The 21,404-nt window shown below is 41.3% G+C and overlaps 1 protein-coding gene across 5 annotated transcripts in view; it reads right to left on the bottom strand.

Annotated features, from left to right (window-relative positions):
* Positions 1–21,404, bottom strand: part of DTNBP1 (dystrobrevin binding protein 1) — a 177,735-nt gene that overhangs the window by 94,626 nt on the left and 61,705 nt on the right. For all 5 annotated transcript variants that reach the window (XR_004372590.2, XM_032772605.2, XM_032772603.2 and 2 more), the window contains exon 7: positions 11,093–11,115. Coding sequence is in view for 4 of the 5 variants with exons in the window: in XM_032772605.2 (XP_032628496.1) it covers positions 11,093–11,115 (23 nt within the window). In the remaining variant the exon portion in view is untranslated. The remainder of the gene's footprint in view (positions 1–11,092; positions 11,116–21,404) is intronic.

Below are 21,404 nucleotides of genomic sequence, written 5' to 3'. Positions count from 1 at the left end.
CAGAGTAGAGCGGAAGAATGACTTCTTGTGTCTTGCTCACAACACACCTGTTAATGCATCCCAGAATCATGTTTGCTTTTTTTTGCAACAGCATCACACTGTTGACTCATTTAGCTTGTGGTCCACTATAACCCCTAGATCCCTTTCTGCCGTACTCCTTCCTAGACAGTCTCTTATTTTGTATGTATGACACTGATTTTTCCTCATTTTGACAGTCTCTGAATGGAAGTAAATTGTCCCTTCATTCTGTTGGCAAATTCTAGGAACAGCCTAGGAGAATGCCTGAGCAGCTTCATTCTGTTCAGATGGCATGAGAAGCACCTAGGGTATGAAGCCTAGTTTCTCTCTGAGTAGTGAGAGGCTTGGGAAAGGAGACAGGAAGGTGACTCATCTGATTAAGATAAAGTCAGGAACCTTGAGGGAGGTCTCAGTCATTTTGGCCTTGTGCAATACTGTGTAGTGAATAGACCTAAATAAACATTAGCCAAAAAAATACTGTTTTGGTCAACCTGAACCAAAAGTGAATTTCTGTTGAGTTCACCAACAGTTTCAGCTGAACCGAAAAATCAAAATGTTTAGCAAATACTGATTCTGAACAGTTTGATTCAACATTTCCAAAACAATTCAATTTTTTGGACTACATTCACAAAACAGCTAAAGGGGGAAGTGGTATTCACTCTCCTTATATCATTTAACTCCTGAAATCTGAGACCAAGGTTTTATACCCCCACTACCTAATGTGGAAAAGGGATGGATGTGAAGTTGGATCTCCCACGTTGCAGGAGTGTGCCCTGGACACTGGCTATGGGATAATCTGGCCTGGGTCTTATAAGCTCCTGCTGAAGCTGTTCCATTTTTTATAAATAAATTGTCACTGGAGTCAGGGACTTGAATTTGGGTCTCCTAAATCCTAGCTGAGTACTCTAGCCACCAGGCCTAATGACTATTCATTGTCATTCACAGGGGAAATTCATAATCACTAGGAGTGGCATATGTTCAGCACCTCTGAAAGTTATGCCTTTAATGGCTGAAGAAAACATTTTATAAATGTATGTGAAATTTCCAGGTGATACAATGACCAAATTTTTGCAACATTTGATCTTCATGAATCAGAACTGTTAAGAATTAGCCCATATAAAACAGCTAGACTTTTCCCTCTTATTTTCCTTCTTTTCTTGAGTGTTATTGACTTCACTTTGTGATGTGCACTCTTCTGTCACCCTTTTGTTTCTTACTTACAAGCAGAAGGGACAGATTATGATGTAAACAATGTGTCTTATTAAACATTGTATGCTACTATCTGAGAAGTTCCATTAGATCTACCAGTAATAGGATCCTGAGTTATGAAAGGATCACTGTAGTTGTTAAGTTCACCAGCATGCCTTACACCCACACACATCCTTGACAGCAGAGACATAGGGTTGAGAGACCAGAAGTTATATATTAATGAATGTAGGCACCTGGGTGCTTTGATGAAAGCTTTTAAAAGCAAACAAACACCATCTATTAATTATTTCCTACTGCCAGAGGAAATTCAATGAATATCAGGTTTCAGTGCAGCTGAATGATGCAAAAAGCCATTGGCAATGACTATAATGGATCTGTGCTTTCTAGAGCAATGATTATTTTCCCCACATTCCCGCAAGTCAATATCAGTAACAATGCCTCCGTGCTCAGAAATGGCTGCAAACATATTCCAGTCAAAATATAAAAATATATAGCTAACTTGAATAAACTGGTGTAAAAGATTTATTAACCTTAATGCTTGGAATCTTCTTGAGCCCTTTTAGGGACTAGCAGAGCTGCTGTGACAGAGGGTCTGGGGGGGTGGAAAGAGGTAAGCTAGAATGTGTTTTAGGGACAGTACATAGGAATCCCCAGAAATAAGGGGAAAAAGCCACTCTTCCAGCCAAATGAATATACACTATATACCAGTAAGAATAAAGATAAGGAAAAAGTCAGTGTTTCAGTTGGTTCAAATTTGACAAGGCAATTATGTAAGGTGATGAGTCACTCCTATGATAGAGTCCAGCCAATTCACAAGCCAGGAACTGATCTGGTAACTCTCAGGACAGGTATATAAGCACTACAGGAGGAACAGCAACTTAGTCTGCTCAATGTCATTCCAGGACTTGGAACTCTCTCCTGCCTGACACTGGCAACAGACTCCCCAAGCCTTAGCCAGCTCCAACTTTGCTCTTGCTCCCTCCCTGTTCTTAGTCATGCTCCAATTCTGCTCTGGACTCCTGATTCAGCTCTGACTCCTAGGCCCAACTGCCACAGCTCCAACCACTAGACACAATCACCCCATCACAGTTTCTGACAAATTATATGGTATTACTGTACACCTGCTTCATTTATTTGAAGGTAATACCTTAAATACGTTGGAAATGCTAGTGGATTCAATTGACTTTTCAATATTGAAAAAAAAGATCAAAACTTAGTTCAAGTCCCTTTGTTATGACATCTGGTAAACTACGGAAAATCTGTATAATAGATTAATGAACTGTTGCTAAGTACTTTGATGAAAAAATAAGGATTTATTTTTCTGATTAAACTCTATCTTGGCTATAAGAATGTTTACTGATTAGGATTTTCATGATGTTTATATTCTTCCTTATTTAATGAACTTAACAAAAGGGCATTTAGAAATAGGTTCCTGAGCATAAGCATGTAGAGATTCACTGCTTTCAAGTACTCACTTCTAGACAACCATGGCAGTTGCATAGAGCTCTGGAAGGGTGCAGTTTTAAAAATAGATTTGAGACAGCAGTGAGGATTGTTCTCTGTTGCTTCATGAACTAGATTCCTGTTCTTTTAGTCTTGCCAACAGGTAACTACTATTTTTTTCTTCTTAAACATGCAGTTACATGCACGCTGAATTCGTATTTCCTGTGCTTGGCTGCTTTGACCCTCTGAATACAGCCTACCTGAATTCCTAGAGGCACAAGTTTACTTTTTGTAAAAAACGATCAATTCTGTACAATTCATAGAGGCACTAACACAATGCTTCAAGAACTGCACTGTTTCTCCTTGAAAATGTGCAATATGGTCGTATTCCTTTCCTCTAATAAAATATCTAAGAAACCCTGATTTTCATGAATACCTTGACTTTTCTAGATTCCATCTGAATTTGTATTTACAATATTAATATTCCACTAACGTGTTTTATACAAGGATCAGAGGGGTAGCCGTGTTAGTCTGAATCTGTAAAAGCAGCAAAGAATCCTATGGCACCTTATAGACTAACAGACATCTTAGAGCATGAGCTTTCGTTGGTGAACACCCACTTTGTCAGATGTAGCCACTATGTGCATCCGACGAAGGGGTATTCACCCACAAAAGCTCATGCTCCAAAACGTCCATTAGTCTATAAGGTGCCACAGGATTCTTTGCTTGTTTTATACAAAAAGTGAAACACCTATCTGTGGGCCAGTACCCTTTCTAAATTAACAATGAGCAATAATGAAGATAAGGATATGAACAATTATGAAGAATATAGCTATATAAAGTTAAGGACCAGTCGAAACTTAAGTGTCTCTTCTCCTTTCCACGAGAACTCTTTGATTACTGTAATCAGAAACTATATACATGCACTGAAAAAAGTCAGTATATAAATGTATGCAAGATAATAAAAAGTTACAACATGCCAAGCTGGAATTAATTTATGTAACTTACAAACCAGACTCCTGCCAGTTCTGATCCAACCCACAAGAGGTTTTTTTTCTTGTGGGGGTGGGCAGAGATGACATTACATTGCATGACATCACACGATGCATTCTCTCTTCACATGGCATCATTATACAAGCAAGCAATAAATAATGTTATATAACTATGTCAGAATATGTTTAAATAATTTTTTTGGACAGACTATTTAAAATGGTGCATTGATTACCTTGGTGACCTTTTGGTGGCAAGTTAGTTCGAGTATCAGTAGAAAAATTAGGCACCAGTTTTAATACAAACTTTCAAGAAGCCATCAGCATTTACAATGAATTGTGTCGAGCATTTTCATCATCTCTTTTACTCGTTTATTTTCTGGGGAAAATTAAATCTTGTTTTTAAATATAAATGGTGTTCATTTATAGGTATCAGAAGCACACACAAAAACAAGAGCCACATGTTACTAAAAAGCATAAATACAGAGCTTAAAAACCTTTTAAGTTACTGTGTTCTTTTTCAACAATTATCTCCCCACTCTTGGAAACTCCATGAGCTTGTAATCTTTAGAAAACAGTATCAACTTGGGTAGGTATGCACTTTCACTCATACACAATATGCTCTAGACAGAGGTACAGCTCTCAAATGCTCCTCAATTCTCTGACTGCTAAAACAAAATCCTCAGATTTACTAGTGGTGCCCCTTATCAACTTCTGTCAGTTTTTGGTCTGTGTTTATCTAGCTTAAAAAAAAAATCAAAAAAAAAAATCATAATTTGACACCCTCCCACCCCACCCAATAAACAAAGAAACAAACTTTCTTGTACCTCACATAGTTACAATTGAGTTCTGACAATTGACAACCAGTTGGGATGTCCCTCTCTTTCTTCATAACCCACTACTGCAGATACATTTTGTCTTCTAGATTATTTTGGTCTGAAAATAGCAAACAATGTCAAAAAGCTTTTAAACCCCTGTAAATTGTGGCTATACTGCCCACTTAAAAAACACAACAACCACCAAAAAAAACCAATAAATACAGTGCACTCCTTTTATAAGAATCACATTTGTCCTAGATTATTTGATTCTTTTAAGTAGCTGATTCTTACAAGAGGAGCATAGGTTAGTAAAGGAATGATTTTGTTCCAGTGGTTTTGATCACTATATGCAGTAGATTCTTATCAGTGATTCTTATAAATGGAGCGTACTGTACAAAGTGTCTGTATGAAGGGCACAGTATGGAGAGATATTTTATACCTCTTTCCTTCACTGCCATGACCCAGAAAAAACCCTTAGAGGGCTGCCTCCAATTCCTGTACATTGAAGAGGACTATTAGTGCCCAGTCAACCAAATCAATTGTCAAGCACCTGGGGCCATCAATATAAAAGGGTGCAGTGATGCTGAAAGTCAATGGTAAGCACCCAAAGTAGTATCTCTAAAGCTTATCAGAGGTTTTAGTGCAAAAACAATGTACAAAGCTTGGTCCAAGGCCCTGTTAGGAATGCACAAGGGCACATTCAGCATTGTCTTCTCAGCATCGAGATCATCTCCAAAGGAGACCTGTCAATATAATAAAGCAGAGTCCTGGATATACCTATTGTGTGTATAATTTATTTTCTCCCAATGCCAAATGTGGTTTTGGGAAGAAGACAAGTAGGCTGATGGTTTGGTTCAGACGGGAACCATTTTGTGGATGAATTTTGGGTGAGGTCTTGGCACCACCTTGGTCCTATGGATTGCTGATTATGGAGGTTTGGCCAAAAGCACCTGAAGCTCACTCACTGATTCTTCTGGCTGAAGTGACCATGACTAGTGGCTTGTCAACACCGTTAGAACATGGCAAGCAGGGTGTGAATCTACAGCCACTAGCCTGCCATACACTAATTGGCTATGTGGACCCTACTAACATGCACTAAAAGTTCCACAGGACGCTTTGACATACTCGCACTATAGAACTTTTAGTGTGCAGCAGCATGTCCACATAGCCAGTTTGTGCACCGCAAGCTAGTGTGCTGTAGAGTCAGACCCTTGCTTGTCACGCACAAATTTTCTGTGTAGAAAAGCTCTAGGAAGTTTGTCTTCAGAGCGAAGTGGTGCAAGGAGCATTCTGAAAGAGGGGCTTGATGAATCTCAAAAAGGCTCTATTGAGGCCCAGGGCAGGAAGAGTCTTGTGGGTAAATATGTAGGAGCCCTTTAAAGAAACATCTATACCAAGCAGTGAGAAATGACTGGGCAGGACTACAAAGGCAGGTGACTAGATGAAATTGCTAGAGACATATATTTTAATATAGAACTGAGCAAAAAAACTGGCTTGTTTGAATTGCTGTAGTTTGTCCAGAATCTTTGATATCGAGGCTTGAACTAGACCATGGCCTTAGTGGGTTGCCCATATTGAAAGCCACTTACACTCTGAAGAGTGCATTCTTCTGTTAGATATTTTCCTGCTTTGTATCAGTATTTTCTAGAGCTGCAGGGAGCAGTTCTTGTTCATTGCACTTAGCCACCCTACAGTTACACTAAAAGGTGGAGTGACTTTGGATCTGGATAGAGTATCTGGTAGTAATGCTGAGATCACATCCAACCAGACTGGGAACTGGATAGAGGGCTAAACAGACCTCTGTAGTACATCCATCTGCCACAGTGATCTCTGCCACTACAAAGCCACCAGAATGACCACGGCTTTGTCTCTATTTATTTTGGAAATCATCCCGTGAAACACGGAAATTGGCGGGAAGGCATACAGCAAACTTTTGTTCCATTGTAGGAAGAAAGCATCTGGTAAACTCAGACCTCCTCTGGAACAAAAGTTCTGACATTTTTGGATTGTCCTCAGTGCCAAACAAGTCTACTGAGGGGGATTCACAGTGACGGAATGTGACTGCAAGGACCATTCGTGATTGGGGGTCATTGACTGTCTGCTCAGGAAATCTGCTAAATTGTTGCTTATTCCAGTGAAGTGAAGGGCCGTCGATGTCACCCCATTCTGATGGCACCAAATTCCATAATGGCTCCCAGGCAGAGGGGCAAGGAACAGACACCCCCTTTCTTATGTAGTGCATGACTGTCGTGTAGCCCAGGAACATCTATATTATCAAGTTTTGGAGAACAGATAGGAACAACATACTGGTAACCCTGATGGCTACAAGCTCTTGGATAAATGTGTAGCTTCACATAGCTTGAAGACCAGGTTCCTTGGATCTGAAGATAGTTCATGTGACCTCCACAACTTGTCCCTGACAAATCTATGATTACTGTCTTTGTCAGGAAGGGAAGTGAAATAAGGGAATTCCTTTATGCATGTCTGGGGGTTCTAACCACCAAATCAGTTCAGCAGTGATGTTACTTGGTACTAGAACCTTCTGTCTACTGTGTTTACCAGAGAATTGATTCTGAGCCAGAGCTGAAGGGGCCACAGTTAAACTCTAGCAAGTGACATCATGTACGTATATGTCAACACTTTAGGTCACGCTAGACTGTAAAGTATGTTCATACCATTATAGGTACCTCTGATGTAAACAGAAGTAAGAGTCCTTGTACCTGGAATCTGTTAGGGAGATGTTCTTTTTGATCTGGAGTCAATCCAGATTTCTTCTGAACTTCATCATCTGAAATGGGGTCAGTACATTTTTTTATAGTTCACTGAGAGGCCTAGTCAGGTAAATAGGAACATAGTGCTGTCCTAGCTCACTGACATCTCCATTGTGACCTGCCCCTGATCAGCCAGTCACTCAAGTAGAGGTAGATGTGAATGCTTTGTCTCCTCAGGTGCGCTACTATCCCTGTGTGGCATTTCTTGGAGACCTCAGTGCCAGTGAGAATCCAAATAGCAATAACTTGTACGGAAAGTGATTGGATCCCACCACAAATTGCAAATACTTCCCACGGGCTATGTGGACCACTATATGAAAATATGAATCCTGCAAGTCAAGAGCTACAAACCTGTCTTGAGCCTGAAGAGATGGAATAATGGAGACAAAGTGCTGCCATCCAAACCTGAAGTGGTGCACATATTTGTTTAGTCTCCTCTGGTCTAGGATAGGAAGAAGACCCCCTTTTTTCTTTGGGATAAGGAAGTACCATGAGTAGAAATCTCTTCACCTGTATTCTTGTGGAACCCTTTACAACTCTTAGATGAAACAATGAAGCCACTTCTTTTTGTAACAGGCTTTGTGTGAGAAGAGTTCCTGAACAGGGACAAGGAAGAGATAATGATAGGCGAATAAATCGAACGTCCATTTGTCCAAGGTGACATCAGCACACATCCAATGGAACAGGACAAGGTGGCTTCCAGTGGTAGCTGCTGGCTCCTGAAAGGCTCTGATGTGGCTCCCACCATTCCTGTCAAATCTGCTGTCTGGCTGATCGGGCAGTGTTTGTGACAGAGGTGGTGGATGAAGGATATCTCCTGTTCTCACTGTTGGTAATCTGGTTGTGTGCCCTGAGAGTAATGATGTACCTATTAGCTCTGCTGGGGCTGATATTTATATTTATATTCTTGTAGGAGGACAATGTATAGATCCCTAGGGATCTCACGATGGCCCCCCAAGTCCTTTATGGAATGGAGTGCTTCACCAGCCCTTGAGTTAAACAGCTCCAACTCCTCGAACGGGAGGTACATTGTGCCTCCCTTGGTTTCCTCAAAGTATCCCTTTATTTTGATGGGGTTTTCTTCCCAGACTTCCCTCTCATTAGACTCCAGTGGTATCTGCCTAAAGGAACACTTGCTAAGGAAGATGCCTGGGAGTCCTTGGAGGTTGATGTTGATGTCTCTTCCAAGTCTGAAATGATGCGCACTGATTTCTCGAGCAGGTGTAGTTTGATCTGCATGTCCCTTGCCCTGGGAGTTTTTGATGAGTAGGTTTACACATCTCAGAATTATCATGAAAATGACTTTCCCTAGACCGAAAAGGCATCAACTATGCCCCTTGACCAGGGGGATGAGCATGCTGCATGTGAGGCAAGCCTTAAACCTGGAAGGCAAGGGGGAAGAAGGTGGAAGGGAGTCTTACCTGTAGTCTCTTGCCCCTCCAACCCTTTTTTTTGAATGCCCAAATTAAAAAATTGGCACAAATAAGTCAGTGAAGAAAGATTTCTTAAAAAAAACAAACAAACAAACAAACAAACAAACCACTAGTGTGGAAGGTGAGTTTGAAGCTCAAGAAAAATAGCGGTCGAACATTTGCCAGGTAGCATCTCAATTCAATAAGAGGAAACTGAGAGAAGGCCATGGCCATTCCATCCTTTATGCCCTCACATAAGAGGGCGCAAGAAGATACAGAGCACATGCACAGTCCAACAGACACGTACCCAAAACAAATCCAATTTTTCACAGTAGGCACACATCCACCTACAATGGTATCAACACTGACACATATTCGAAGGAAAATGTTTCACCCCTGGTTATATTTTAGTTAGTTCAGGGTTTATTTTATTGCTGAAAAATATAATTTATAACAACATTTAAATACCACCACTTTCAAAATATAAAGTTTGTTTTACAAACTGATCGTCAAAGTAACTCTATTTTACAGACAGGAAAGCAAAAAGGTAAAATGATGTGTCCAGGGCTGCACAGTAAGTAATTGGAAAAAAAGCTTAGAACCTTCTGGAATTCAGTATTCTTTCCTCCATGGTATTCTGTTTTATAGGAACATGTTACAGTTGGTTTGAAAATAAGTTCTTACTCCTTGCCTGGAACAAACTATATACTCATGAAAATCATTACACAAAAGGATACAAAGTACAGTATCACTGGTACTGCTTGTATGCCTAAAAATAAAATGAGGGAATAATACATATACTGATATAGACAGCAAGATTACATAAAGTTTGCCAGAAGGCATTTACAGCTGTTGAAGACATAACAGCAGCTAATCTTGCCTGTTTTCAATAGCCTGAATGAGGGTTCACAGAAACCGGGATAGGACACTTTTTGCTATTTCAATTACCTAATCAAAATTAATCTAGCTGTACTAGCTATTCAAGTAAAAAACTGTTTTTCATTATCTACAGTAAACATTAAGAAAAATATTTAAGAATCATGCCTCTTTGTATCAAAATGAAAAAATATTCAAAGTGCATTTGTTGTGTCTGCATCTGCCTTTTCATTAGGTCCATATGGCAAACTAGTCTGAAGAGTAATGTAATAAATGCAAGTGTAAATATGAATGTCTCACAATTCAGTCAGTTAAATCATTTGCACTCTATGCACCTGAAAGCACCAGAGACCTCCACAGACCACACGGCCAAGCTATGCAAGCAGCTAACAGGCGTCTGTTGATGTTCACAAACTGACTCCAGAAGTCACTAAGGTATCAATACAAATAAGGAGGATTGTGTTTTTCAGCCTATGAAGGAAAACTTATCATAAAACTAACTGCACTGCCTTGGAACATAATCATCTTTGTGTTGTCTGACTATCTACTGAGTGAGTCTGTGCTTAAGGCTGTCAAACCAATGAAAAGAACTGCAGTACAAAGCTGCAGACAAAGGTGACTCTTTACATAATCTGTGTCACTTGTTGTCTGGTAATGTTAACTTGATTGTTTTTCTTTTTTTAGCATTATAATCATAATAAAATACATTAATGAACCAAACAGGCAAAGACAGTGTTCTGTAGAAATTTTCAGCCACATTTTAAATTGCACAAGTTAACATGCGTGAATCAAACTTCACTAATCTTTAAAATATACATGAGATGGAAAATATCAGCTCACACTTGTGTTTTACCTAGATCAAAAGGGTACAGCTAACTTTTAAACTGATCACACATTTCAAAATCTTAAGTAGCAAATTATAAATTTAAATGCAAGGTTTATTAAAACCATAAACACCAAAATCCTCTGCCAACGCACTATAGTGGCAAAACACTGTCATATTATGTAAAGTTCCCAACCCCTTTGTATTATGTTGGACTGACATATAGTACATTCTTGCTTTAAAACAAACCCAACTGGAGAGTAAGGGAGAAAAAATAAGCTGTCAAAAAAAAAAACCATATATTTTTCTCTCTGATATAGTGTAATACAGTGAAAATTATCAGACTTCTGCATAGCTGTTTCCAGATAGCGTCAAAAACCAATTCAAGTTGAAAAAGACATAGTAACTACCCTATGTATGACCTGATGTCTTTCACTTCTAGATAACCCTTCAGGAGAGAGAGAAACTAGGTATGGGATCTTTGAAATTTAGTATTTCTCTCACAATACCCATAGAAGAAAGTCCCATCTGAGTTTCTATAGCATTTACTATTATCCTAAAGATGTCAGCAGCAGAAACAGATAGTGACAGAGTAACAAAACACTGTGTTTGTGACATAAAATGAATGTCAGCCAATGCAAAATAAAATCCTTTTACCATTTTCACATTTAAAACAATAAATATTGAGAAAACTACAGCAATTCTAAGGCGTAGAACTAAAAAGAGAAGTTACCTTTGAAGCTTTCAAGTTCTTTCCTGTAGGAGAGAGAAAGCAGAATATAAAGTCTCAGATTAAAAATAGATATGTTTCATAAATTCAAACTGCAACTGGGATTATCTGTGAAGATTTGCAATGGTTTAAAATGCATGAAAAGGTGAACTGAAGGATTTAAGTATTGTGACATTTTTAGAAACTTGATTAATGGAAACTTCTAGCTGCATATACAGAGCTTGAAAAAATTGCTTTCCTGAAGCAAGTAACTGATATTAGCTTCTTTAGAACTGAGCTATCACATATTACAAATATATATTATATATAAATATCTATTCTCACTGTTTCTAGATCTTCTGGTTGCAAAGGTAACATGAATATGAACTCAGTATAATCAAATAATAAATGAAGGCTTCTTAAGTCCACTGACAGACATTAAGACATCCCTGCTGCTTCTCAGAGTTTTGTCAAGCTGTAGAAGAATGAAAACTGACTACTGTCTTGTCAGTTTTCAGGACTGACATTCAAAACCCTATGGTTAGCAGTGAAATAGACACAAATCTGGTAAATTTCAGGGTGCTGCTTGAGAAAGCTGATTTTGGAGTTATTTACTGGAGGAGGAGGAGGATTCAAAAATATGGAAGGAATAGTGACACCACAAAATTCTGCAACCTGAATGAAGGAAGACAGGTAGAGCAGCAGATATACCCACTCCTCCCTTCATACATATGCACTTCCCTTTCTGCCTGTAGGCATTACAGTGAGAGGTGAGTAAGAATAAATTTAACCTTTTTTCTTCCTTCTAGCAACTGGGCGGGGGGGATTAAAGGGGTTGTCTTGGAATTATTATTTATGCAGGGTATTACAACACTAATCGAACCATAAATTCCTTTATTACATTCAAAGGCAAAATGGTATTTATACAATTGCTCTAAACATGCCTAAAAAGCCTAAATAATAAGCAATTTACTATATCCAAAACAGTAACAAAACATTTAAGCATTTAATCAAGATATTTACAAATGGGCTAAGCCTCAAGGTGCTTAGACCCATATTAGTCGGCTCCAACATGGTCAGGCATATATTAGCAACAACTCCTTTAAGAGTCTATGTTTTCATACCATTTAACAAACAAGTGATGTCACTGCCAATTACTGATTTCAGCTAAAAACCAATTTGAAACACTTCATACTCATTTCCAGTCTCAAATCGAGGTAAGATTTATAATCTTCTTTCTCCCCAAGGCCATTTCTCCTTATCTTTTCCCCTCCTTCTTGCTGACTATGATGGGGCAGAGTGGCCCCACACTGGTACCGCAGGGGTTAACCCTTCTTTCCTGGCAGAGGAAGCCATGCCCCGGAAGCTCTGCTAGGCATGCTCCAACTAGAGAACAGGTATAAAAGCCTGCAGAACAGCTCAGTCTGACTGCCAGAGAAGGAGGCACGCTGCTAGCTCCTGAGGAGGGGGAGCCTGCGTGACAGGATCTGGAAGCCAGCCAAGCCGGGACACTCCCTGATACCCCAACGGAGAATGTCACAGTAGGAGGACACATCGGAGGACCTCCCGCAGCAGAGAACCTGGCGTTTATGGTAGGAAGTTGCGGGCGGATCCCTGCCGAGTGGGTGGCAAGGAGAGCTTGCCACTACCAGGGCCCTGGGTTGGGACCCAGTGGAGAGGGTGGGCTCAGGTCCCCCGACCATCTCACCCCCGAACTGTGAAGGGATTATATGGACTCCAGCTGCTAGGCCGCAATACCCCACTGGCAAGGTGGAAATGTATAGACTCTGGCCACGAGGCCACACTACCCTGCCTGCGAAGGGGATCGCAGGGACTCCAAACGCTAGGCCACGCTATCCCGCTTGCGAGGGGGATTGTATAGACTCTAGCCGCTAGGCCACACTACTCTGCTTACAAGGGGGACTGTACAGACTCTGGCCGCTTGGCTGCACGACCCTGCTTGCAAGGGGGATTGTATAGACTCCGGCCGCTAGGCCACCCTGCCCCACTTGCGAGGGGGATTCTATAGACTCCGGCCATTAGGCCGCACTACTCCCACGCAGGCAGCGATGTATGTGGACTCTGGCCATTGGGTCACACCATCTGGGTACCTGGGGCAAGGTACACGGATTCTGGCCCACGGGCCGCACTACCTCGCCAGCCAGGGGCGATTGTATGGAAGCAGCAAAGAGTCCTGTGGCACCTTATAGACTAACAGACGTACTGGAGCATGAGCTTTCATGGGTGAATACCCACTTCGTCGGATGCATGCAGTGGAAATTTCCAGGGCAGGCCTATATATAATGCAAGCAAGAGCAGGCTAGAGATAACAGGAGGTTGTTCAATTAAGGGAGGATGCAGACCCTCTTACTAGCTAGTTGAGATCGTGAACCAAGAGGAGGAGAACTGCTTTTGCAGCAGATGGACTAGAACACCCATTCCAGTCCTTTAGATAACAAAATCTGTTTAATCCTGAACATGGATGGTTGTCAAATTTTGCAGGAGATCGCACTGAACCACTCAGCGGTTCCTCTTTTGAAGTCTAGGTCCTGAATTTTTTTTGTGCAGGATAGAGTACCTTTAAAATAATGTGCTATTAAGATAAGTGTGCCGGCGAGATTGAGAGATGTGTAATCCGTACAAGTTTTTCGTACTTTGCCATTCCTTAACTCTCTCGATTCTGGTCCATTTAATGCCTGGTTCCGTTAAGACATGTCCTAGTTTAAGCACACAATGTACTAGCAGAGGTATGACACTGCCTTAAGCAATATATATATTGGTTAGATAGTGCAGGTGAAATGAAACCGGTGATAGGATGTTGTGGCTATTTGGTTAAGGTCTGTATGGTGTCGCTTGGTGTAGATATGTCGGGCAGGTTATGGGCATTCAAGGTTTGTTGCATGGATTGGTTCTGAGTTACAGCTTACCTTTGGTCGTGCAGTGTGCAGTTATTGGTGAGAATTGCTTCAGGTGCAGGCTGTCTGTGGCGAGCCGACTGGACTGCCACCCAAGTCTGTTGAAATGAGGATGATCACTTTCTAGGATGGGTTGTGGATCCTCCAACGATGCGTATTGGAGGGCTTTTAGCTGGGGATCTGGTAATGTGATGGCCAGTGGGAGTGCTGTTAGGTTTCTTTCTTGGGTTGTCTTGCGTAAGGAGGTCTGGGTACATGCGGACTCTGTTTGATCTGTTTCTTATTCTACCGTGCGCAGATTATCGGTTAGTTGGAGCATGTTGGTGAAGATTTGGACGGTTATTGGTTCCTGGTACTGAGGGGTTGGAAGGAAGATGCGCTTTCACCCTCAAGTGATTGGTGAGACAATGCGATCGTGTACGTGTGCCCGGGATGGAAGCTGAGGCATGAAGGTAGGCATAGCAGTCCGGCAGGTTTTCAGTTATAGGGCCGGAGAAAGGTAGAGCACCTGTACACTGACCATCACTTATTATGTACCGTGGTGTCTAGGAAGTGGACCTCCTGTGTAGAGTGGTCACGCTAGGTTGATGGTTGGGGTGGAAAGCTGTCTGAAATTGATCGGTAGAAGTGGTTTTCCAGAGAGCTCTCCTTCCCAATAGATCCGATGCCACACTCGCAATGTCACTCAACTAGTCTAGCGATGACCGCTAGAGAAGGGGCGTGACAAGCGCGACGAGAGCTGAGGAAGAAAATTGTTGGCAGTTGATTGGTGGGACCGAGGGAATGCGGCAGACCGCGGTCCATAGCAGCGTGTGCCACTGATTCTGCCGAGTAATATGTCATCAAATTGAAATGTTGTGGTGTGAGCATAAAGGCACAGGCTCAGCAAACCAGTGTGCTGTGCATTGTGATTCAGGGGATACGGTTCCTTACAGCCTGCATTCCTCTGCTGGTGGGGTGATTTCCTCGTAGAGGGCGCTCTACATCGAGGAGCAACCATGTGGCTAGGATGGTGTTTTCTGGCAACCGCAGTCACAACTAGCATCTGTAGTTATCCCTCAGGAAGATCAGTAGGTGCGGACGGAGGGAATCAGCTGCGACGCTATACGGGTTTGCACTAGGGTCTGAAGTAGAGCCGCTCGCACCAATCCAGACTCTCTCAGTGAGGCAGTGCCTCGTGCAAGTCTGAAAGTGTAAAGAATGAGGTCTTCCAGGATTTCAGAGATGCGATTTGGGTGTAGATCACGAACTCAATCCATGGTCGTGGCGCGCGCTAGAGGGGTATGTTGATTTGTATCTGCCGAGTGTCGTGGAGCTGATCACTTCGAGTACGATGGCTCGCATAGTATGCTCCTTAGCTGCATGCCGCATGGGGGAATCTCGAGCGAAGTCGGCCTGTAGAATTTGGTATTGCAGAGTTGTCTGGCAGCCTCCTTTTGGTAGTCAGACCTGTTCATGATGACAACAGCATCTCCTTTATCAGCCTCTTTGATGATAATGTCAGGGTGGTTTCTGAGGCTGTGGAAGGAGACCACTAGGCCGTGATTGGCCGCCCACAGAGAGATGGGTGTGGGAACTTGAGAGTGGCGAGGCGCCAACACCACAAAGGGGCGCTGCAGTGCCAGGACCGCCACACTGACCAATAGTTTCTCCTCTGCACCTTGGTTTACATAGGCCCTAATTTTTGAGATAATATTGGTATGTGGGGGTGGGAAGAGGCAGATTGACAAAGAGAATCTGTCTTAAAATGAGCCATAATGAAAACTCTCTGCAGCTACCCCTATTGGTTTCTTTTTAGAAACTTCCTTCTATTTCATTAGTTATTCTTTGAACCAGACATCCACCCTACTTCTTTCCTTCTGGCCTTACAAGTCGTTACTTTCAAGGCCTTTCTTTTACTTGCTAGTTAGGGCCTCTCTTTTCAAAACATTTCCTTAACCAAACTTAAGCTAACTTTAATTCTCTAATTTTATATTTACTCTACAGAGTGAGTACTCAATTTGTCCATATCCAGCTCCACATAATAGGTGTATGATAAATTTAGAGATCGAAGCAAAGTTGCGGTAGTAAGCTTATGTGGGGCAGGGAAAAGCTGGCTTTCTTCCCAGGGCAATGCCCTTGTATAATGCCTATTCATTACCTGCCCCAGTCTTTAAAATCAATCATAAGCTAATAAGTTTAAACTCTCTAGATGTTAGGTATCAAGTAACTTTCCAAGCCTTGCATGCAAGGCAGACAAGAGAGCAAGAGAAAAAGTGATGGGTTGCGTATGGAATTTTTTTTGGGGGGGGGGGGGGAGGACGGGTTGGAAGTAGCGAGAAGAAAGATGACAAAAATCTTGAGATTAGGTGGCTAACACAGGGAAACAGATAGAAGAAAAAAGAAAACAGACAATTCTGGAAAAAAAGGACCATAAGCTATTATATGAAAGAAAAACATTAAATGAAATCAGAAAGAGAAAGGTGGCATAAGAAGAGATGATGAAGTAAGTAGGGCCTGCAGAATATTATTCAGTCAGTATTTTAGACTAATTTCACCTATATTCATAGGATAATTTGACAAATACTTTTTGATATGCTTTGCAGCTAGTCAAATACTATTTGACAAATATATTATTCAATACCAGTGATATTCAATGAATATATTCAAATATTTTCCTATCTGACCAGCCCAAATAATAAGTTACAATATTAAGATGTCAATAAAGCAATATCTGAGGCAAGAATATTGCACATTTTGGGTGCTACAGCAATATAAAAAAACTGTTTGACAATGTCGCAATTAGATACAGGCTACAAGCGTTAGTCCTTTAAATTGCTGGACTGTGGCAGCATAGGTATTTTTTATTCTGTATAGTAAGCTTATTTGAGGCTAGTATGTGGTGGGCAGGGCCCTACCAAATTCACTATTTGGTTAATTTCATGGGCATAGGATTTTAAAATTAGTAAATTTCATGATTTCAACTATTTAAATCTGAAATTTCATGGTGTTGTAACTGTAGGGGTCCTGACTCAAAAAAAGTTGGGGGGTGAGGGGGAGTTGTGCTGCTACTCTTACTTCTGCGCTGCTGCTGGTGGTGGCACTGCCTTCAGAGCTGGGGCTCCAGACCAGCAGCTGCCATTCTCCATCTTCCCAGCTCTGAAGGCAGAGCCCTGCCAGCAGCAACAGTGATGTAACGATAGCATGGTATGGTATTGCCACCCTTACTTCTGCACTGCCTGCAGAGCTCGGTGCCCAGCCAACTGTTGTTCTCCTGATGCTGAGCTCTGAAGGCAGCGCAGAAGTAAGTGCGGCGATACCACAACCCCCCTAATATAACCTTATGACCCCCTCCGTATCTGTCTTTTGGGCAGGACCCCTAATTTGAAAAACACTGGTCTCCCTCGTGAAATCTGGTCTTTTGTATGCTTTTACTCTATACTATACAGATTTCACGGTCCGTGAGGCGTTTTTCATGGCTGTGGATTTGGTAGGGCCCTAGTGATGGGTAAGCTTTAACTCTGTATTTTGGTTTTTACTAATAAGATATTTTTAATAGTATTTTTTTAAAAACAAATAAGAGCGCTATTTGAAAAATCAGAGCATACTTCTGGACAGGCTCTGTTATATCACTGATGTTTGGAAACTCGTGGAAGGACCTTCCTTTTCCACATGATATTACGTTCCCTCTTACTCTTCCAACATAAGTCATCGGGAGGAGAAAGATAAAAAAACTGATTCAGCAGCAGGAACTAAGATTATTTATTCATGTACTAGTGATATTATATTACTAAATTAGGTTTCCTCAGTTACACAGTAAGAGAGGGCAAGTCAGAAATGTAAAGCTTCAAATGATCAATAAAATACAGAGTAAAGGGTCATTTGGGGTTTTTTTGTGTTTTTTTTTTTTTAAATACGACAAAACATTTGATGATTAAGTAATGCTTCTTGAATTTCTCCTTTAAAAATCTCAAATATAAGCAAAAATGATTTCCAGTAGATGTAGCTTTATTCACAGAGTAACTGGAATCATCATTTTAATTGTCACAGGTAAATTACTTCTTTTGCAGGAACTACTGACATCAATTACAAGCAATTATATAAACTATCTACAGACCAGTAAGAATGCATCCTCCATCAAGACATGGTTAAGTATGGTTCTGGACCAGTGCTCAGAGAGGAAAAAAAAACGAAAAACCAACATGAAAAAGTTGATTATAAAGCCTTTTACCCTCTAAAATACCAAATCAAGAAGTTTCTTGGTCTCTTAAGCAATACATTTGCTCTCCTTGGAATGCAATATTTGAAGCTTTATTTGTAAAGGAAGCCAGTGCATCACTGTATCCTAATCTGGATATAATACAAGTCTCTACGTGCTCATCTTGTGATGGCCCACAGGAATTTCAGCAGTAAATCAAGAATTTTATTCTTGCTTAAGGAAGAACATAGCTGGAGAAAAACAGAGAAATGAATGCATGATAAACTGCATTTTTGGGTTAATATAAAAAGATAACCAGAACCATCAAGCAATTAGCAACTCTTTAATGGTAATAAATATTGAACATGGAAGTGGGAAGAGGGATATGCTATGGCACCAATATTCTATCAGTTATCTAGACACAAGCGCTTATTATCCATGAACTAACATCAATGTCTTCAGTCTCCCTCCATACACACCATTTCATTATAACATATACAGGATGATTACTTCAGCTTCCAAACAAATTACTCACTGCTGCATTCATTCTTGCACAAAGAATAGCAAATTCCTTCATCCAAATCTGAAACAGCTGCTATAGGGAAGGTAAGAGAACAAACAGAAGTGGGTGGTCTCCTAAACCTATGTACATACAGCAGTGCAACTGTGCCACCAAACGACAGACCTAGGTTTCCAAATATTCTAAATGGATTTAGAAAGTTGCTAAACACACTCTCGCATTACCACAGACAATGAATCCTGTAACACTATTTGGAAAAAAAACAAACAACAGGAAAGGAAATGAACATTTTCCATAGACAGAAATAAATCTATGCTGAGGAAACATCTTGTAAAGAATTCTTCCTCTTATTTTTCCACACTAGCTGCTCCTAAAATTAGAAGCACTGATGCTGCTGCTGCCCAAAAGAAGAGGCAGCTAATAGGTGATGATGGTTGTATTAGGGCTGATCAGCAAGCAATCCAGGTTACCTTTTCTTGGAAGCAAAACTTCCTTTTGTCTAACACCCGAAAGTATTACTCACTTAATCCAGCAACTCTTCTAGTTGGTCCATCAAAATTTGTGCCTTATATACAGTCTGAATTAGTCTAGTTTCAACTTCCAGCCACTGGTTCTTACATCATCTTTCTCAGAGACTGAACAGCAGAACTCTTATCATCAAATTACTGTTCCACATGTAGGCATTTACAGACAAAGTCACTCTTAACCTTCTCTTTGATAAGCTAAATACATTGAGCTCCTTAAGTCTTTCCCCACAAGGCATGTTACCAATCTTTTAATCATTCTCTCAGTTCTTTTCAGAACCCTCACCATTTTAATCAACATCCTTCTTGAAGAGAAGGTACACAGTATTCCAACAGCAGCTGTACCAGTGGCAATTACAGGTAATATAACCTATTATTACTCAATATTCCCCATCTTATACATCCAAGGATCACATTGCCCATCATTTAATCACAGAGTTGCACTCAGGAGCTCAAGTTCAGCTGATTATCGATCAGGATCCCCAAGTCTTTTTTCAGAGTCACTGCTTCAAAGGATAAAGTCTCCCATCTGTCAGTATGGCCTACATTATTTGTTTCTAAATGTATGACCCTTATATATGGCCATCTGCACAATGGATAACTTGATAAGATGGATGCAAACAATCTTTGTGTCATCTGCAAAATGTGTCAGTTTTTTCCAAGTCACTAATAAAAACATTAAATAGCAAAAGCCAAGACGCAGCAGAGTCCTGTGGCACCTTATAGACTAACAGATGTTTTGGAGCAAGCCAAGAACTCATCCTTGCAGGTCCCAACTAGAAATACAGCTGCTAGATGACTTCCCCACTTGTACTTACATCTTAAGATCTATCATTTAACCAGTTTTAAATCCATTTAATGTGCGCCATGTTGATCTTGAATTATTCTAGTTTATTAATCAAGATGCCATGCAGTATCAAGTCAAATGCTTGAGGAGAAGTCTAAGTGATGGGGACAGCACTCTTGGCAGGAGCTGACAATCAGAATGCCAAAAAGTACGTGATACTTCCTGAATGACTATTGTTTCTATATCCACGGTTATTACGACATATGTTAGGAGACCCTGAGAGGCCCAGATATCAACTGCTAGGGCACAGGCGGGCTGGACTTCCTTGTCCAGTGACAATGATTCGATAGAGACTTTTTTTAAAAAATGCTTAAATTGGGATGGATGTCAGCAGACTTATCGGATGTGGACAAGCAGCCACCAACCGAGAAGATTTCAGTCAGCAACTGCGCAGAAACCCCTTATCTATTGTAGGATAAAATATGACAGGAAAGTATTGCTCCTAATGGAGAAGATTCGGTGGGGGAAGAGTCCATCCCAGCTTACGATCATGCACATAAATTTTCTCTGTCTGCATCTGTTGGTACATAAATTTCTAGTTCTGACGACTAATGGTTAAAATGCAGATAGACAATATTGTTGCTCTCTCTCAAAGACTGAATGTTGAACTACCAAGGAAAAATTTCAGCTAGACTCACTGCATACTCCTTATAACTTTTTAAATAGGAAGAGAAACCTCAACCCTACGTGAAACGTCTCACCTAAAGGCACCTACTTTGAGAAAGAACTAAGGATTAATGCCTCATGTTAAGACTACTTAAGAATGCACTTATATGGGTTTAGCTACACTGCAGCTCAGGCAGACAGAACTACTTACTCTGCTTGAGCTAGCCCACTAAAAACAGCAGTGTAGCTGGGCATAGCTTGGGCAAGCCACCTGTGTACAAACCCCCCTATATACTCTGAATTCATACTCTCCTGATCCACCACACAAGCTACCTCCGGCTATGCTGCTATTTTTAGCATGCTAGTTCAATGCCACATAGCATGTCACACGCTTCCCCCACCACCACCTGTTCCCAGCAAACAAGCCCAGGCAGAGAGCGGGCAGGCACCACCTCCCAGCCAGGCTCTCTCAGGTGAAAGTGGCTCCATCCCGCTACCCGCCTGGCTGCCAAGGAGATCAGCCAAACATGACCGGAAGCACAGGAAGAGAAGGACAGAGAGCCCCTTCCCCTCCACCTCCCCACAGGTAATGTGGGGGCAGGGAGAGTGCTGCAGCCCTGGGCTGGGCGCAGGGTCACTGGGCAAGGGAGACATCTGGAGTGGTTGCATGCTGGGGAGACGCACAGGGAGAGAAAGATGGAGCCCCTCTTTCTCCTCACCCCTGGCAGGCCAATCGGGGGGGGGGGG

This window comes from Chelonoidis abingdonii, chromosome 2, assembly GCF_003597395.2.
Source record: "Chelonoidis abingdonii isolate Lonesome George chromosome 2, CheloAbing_2.0, whole genome shotgun sequence".
Taxonomy (NCBI): domain Eukaryota; kingdom Metazoa; phylum Chordata; order Testudines; family Testudinidae; genus Chelonoidis; species Chelonoidis abingdonii.
The sequence above is the reverse complement of the archived record's forward strand: the minus strand, read 5'-3'. Positions and strand labels throughout refer to the sequence as shown.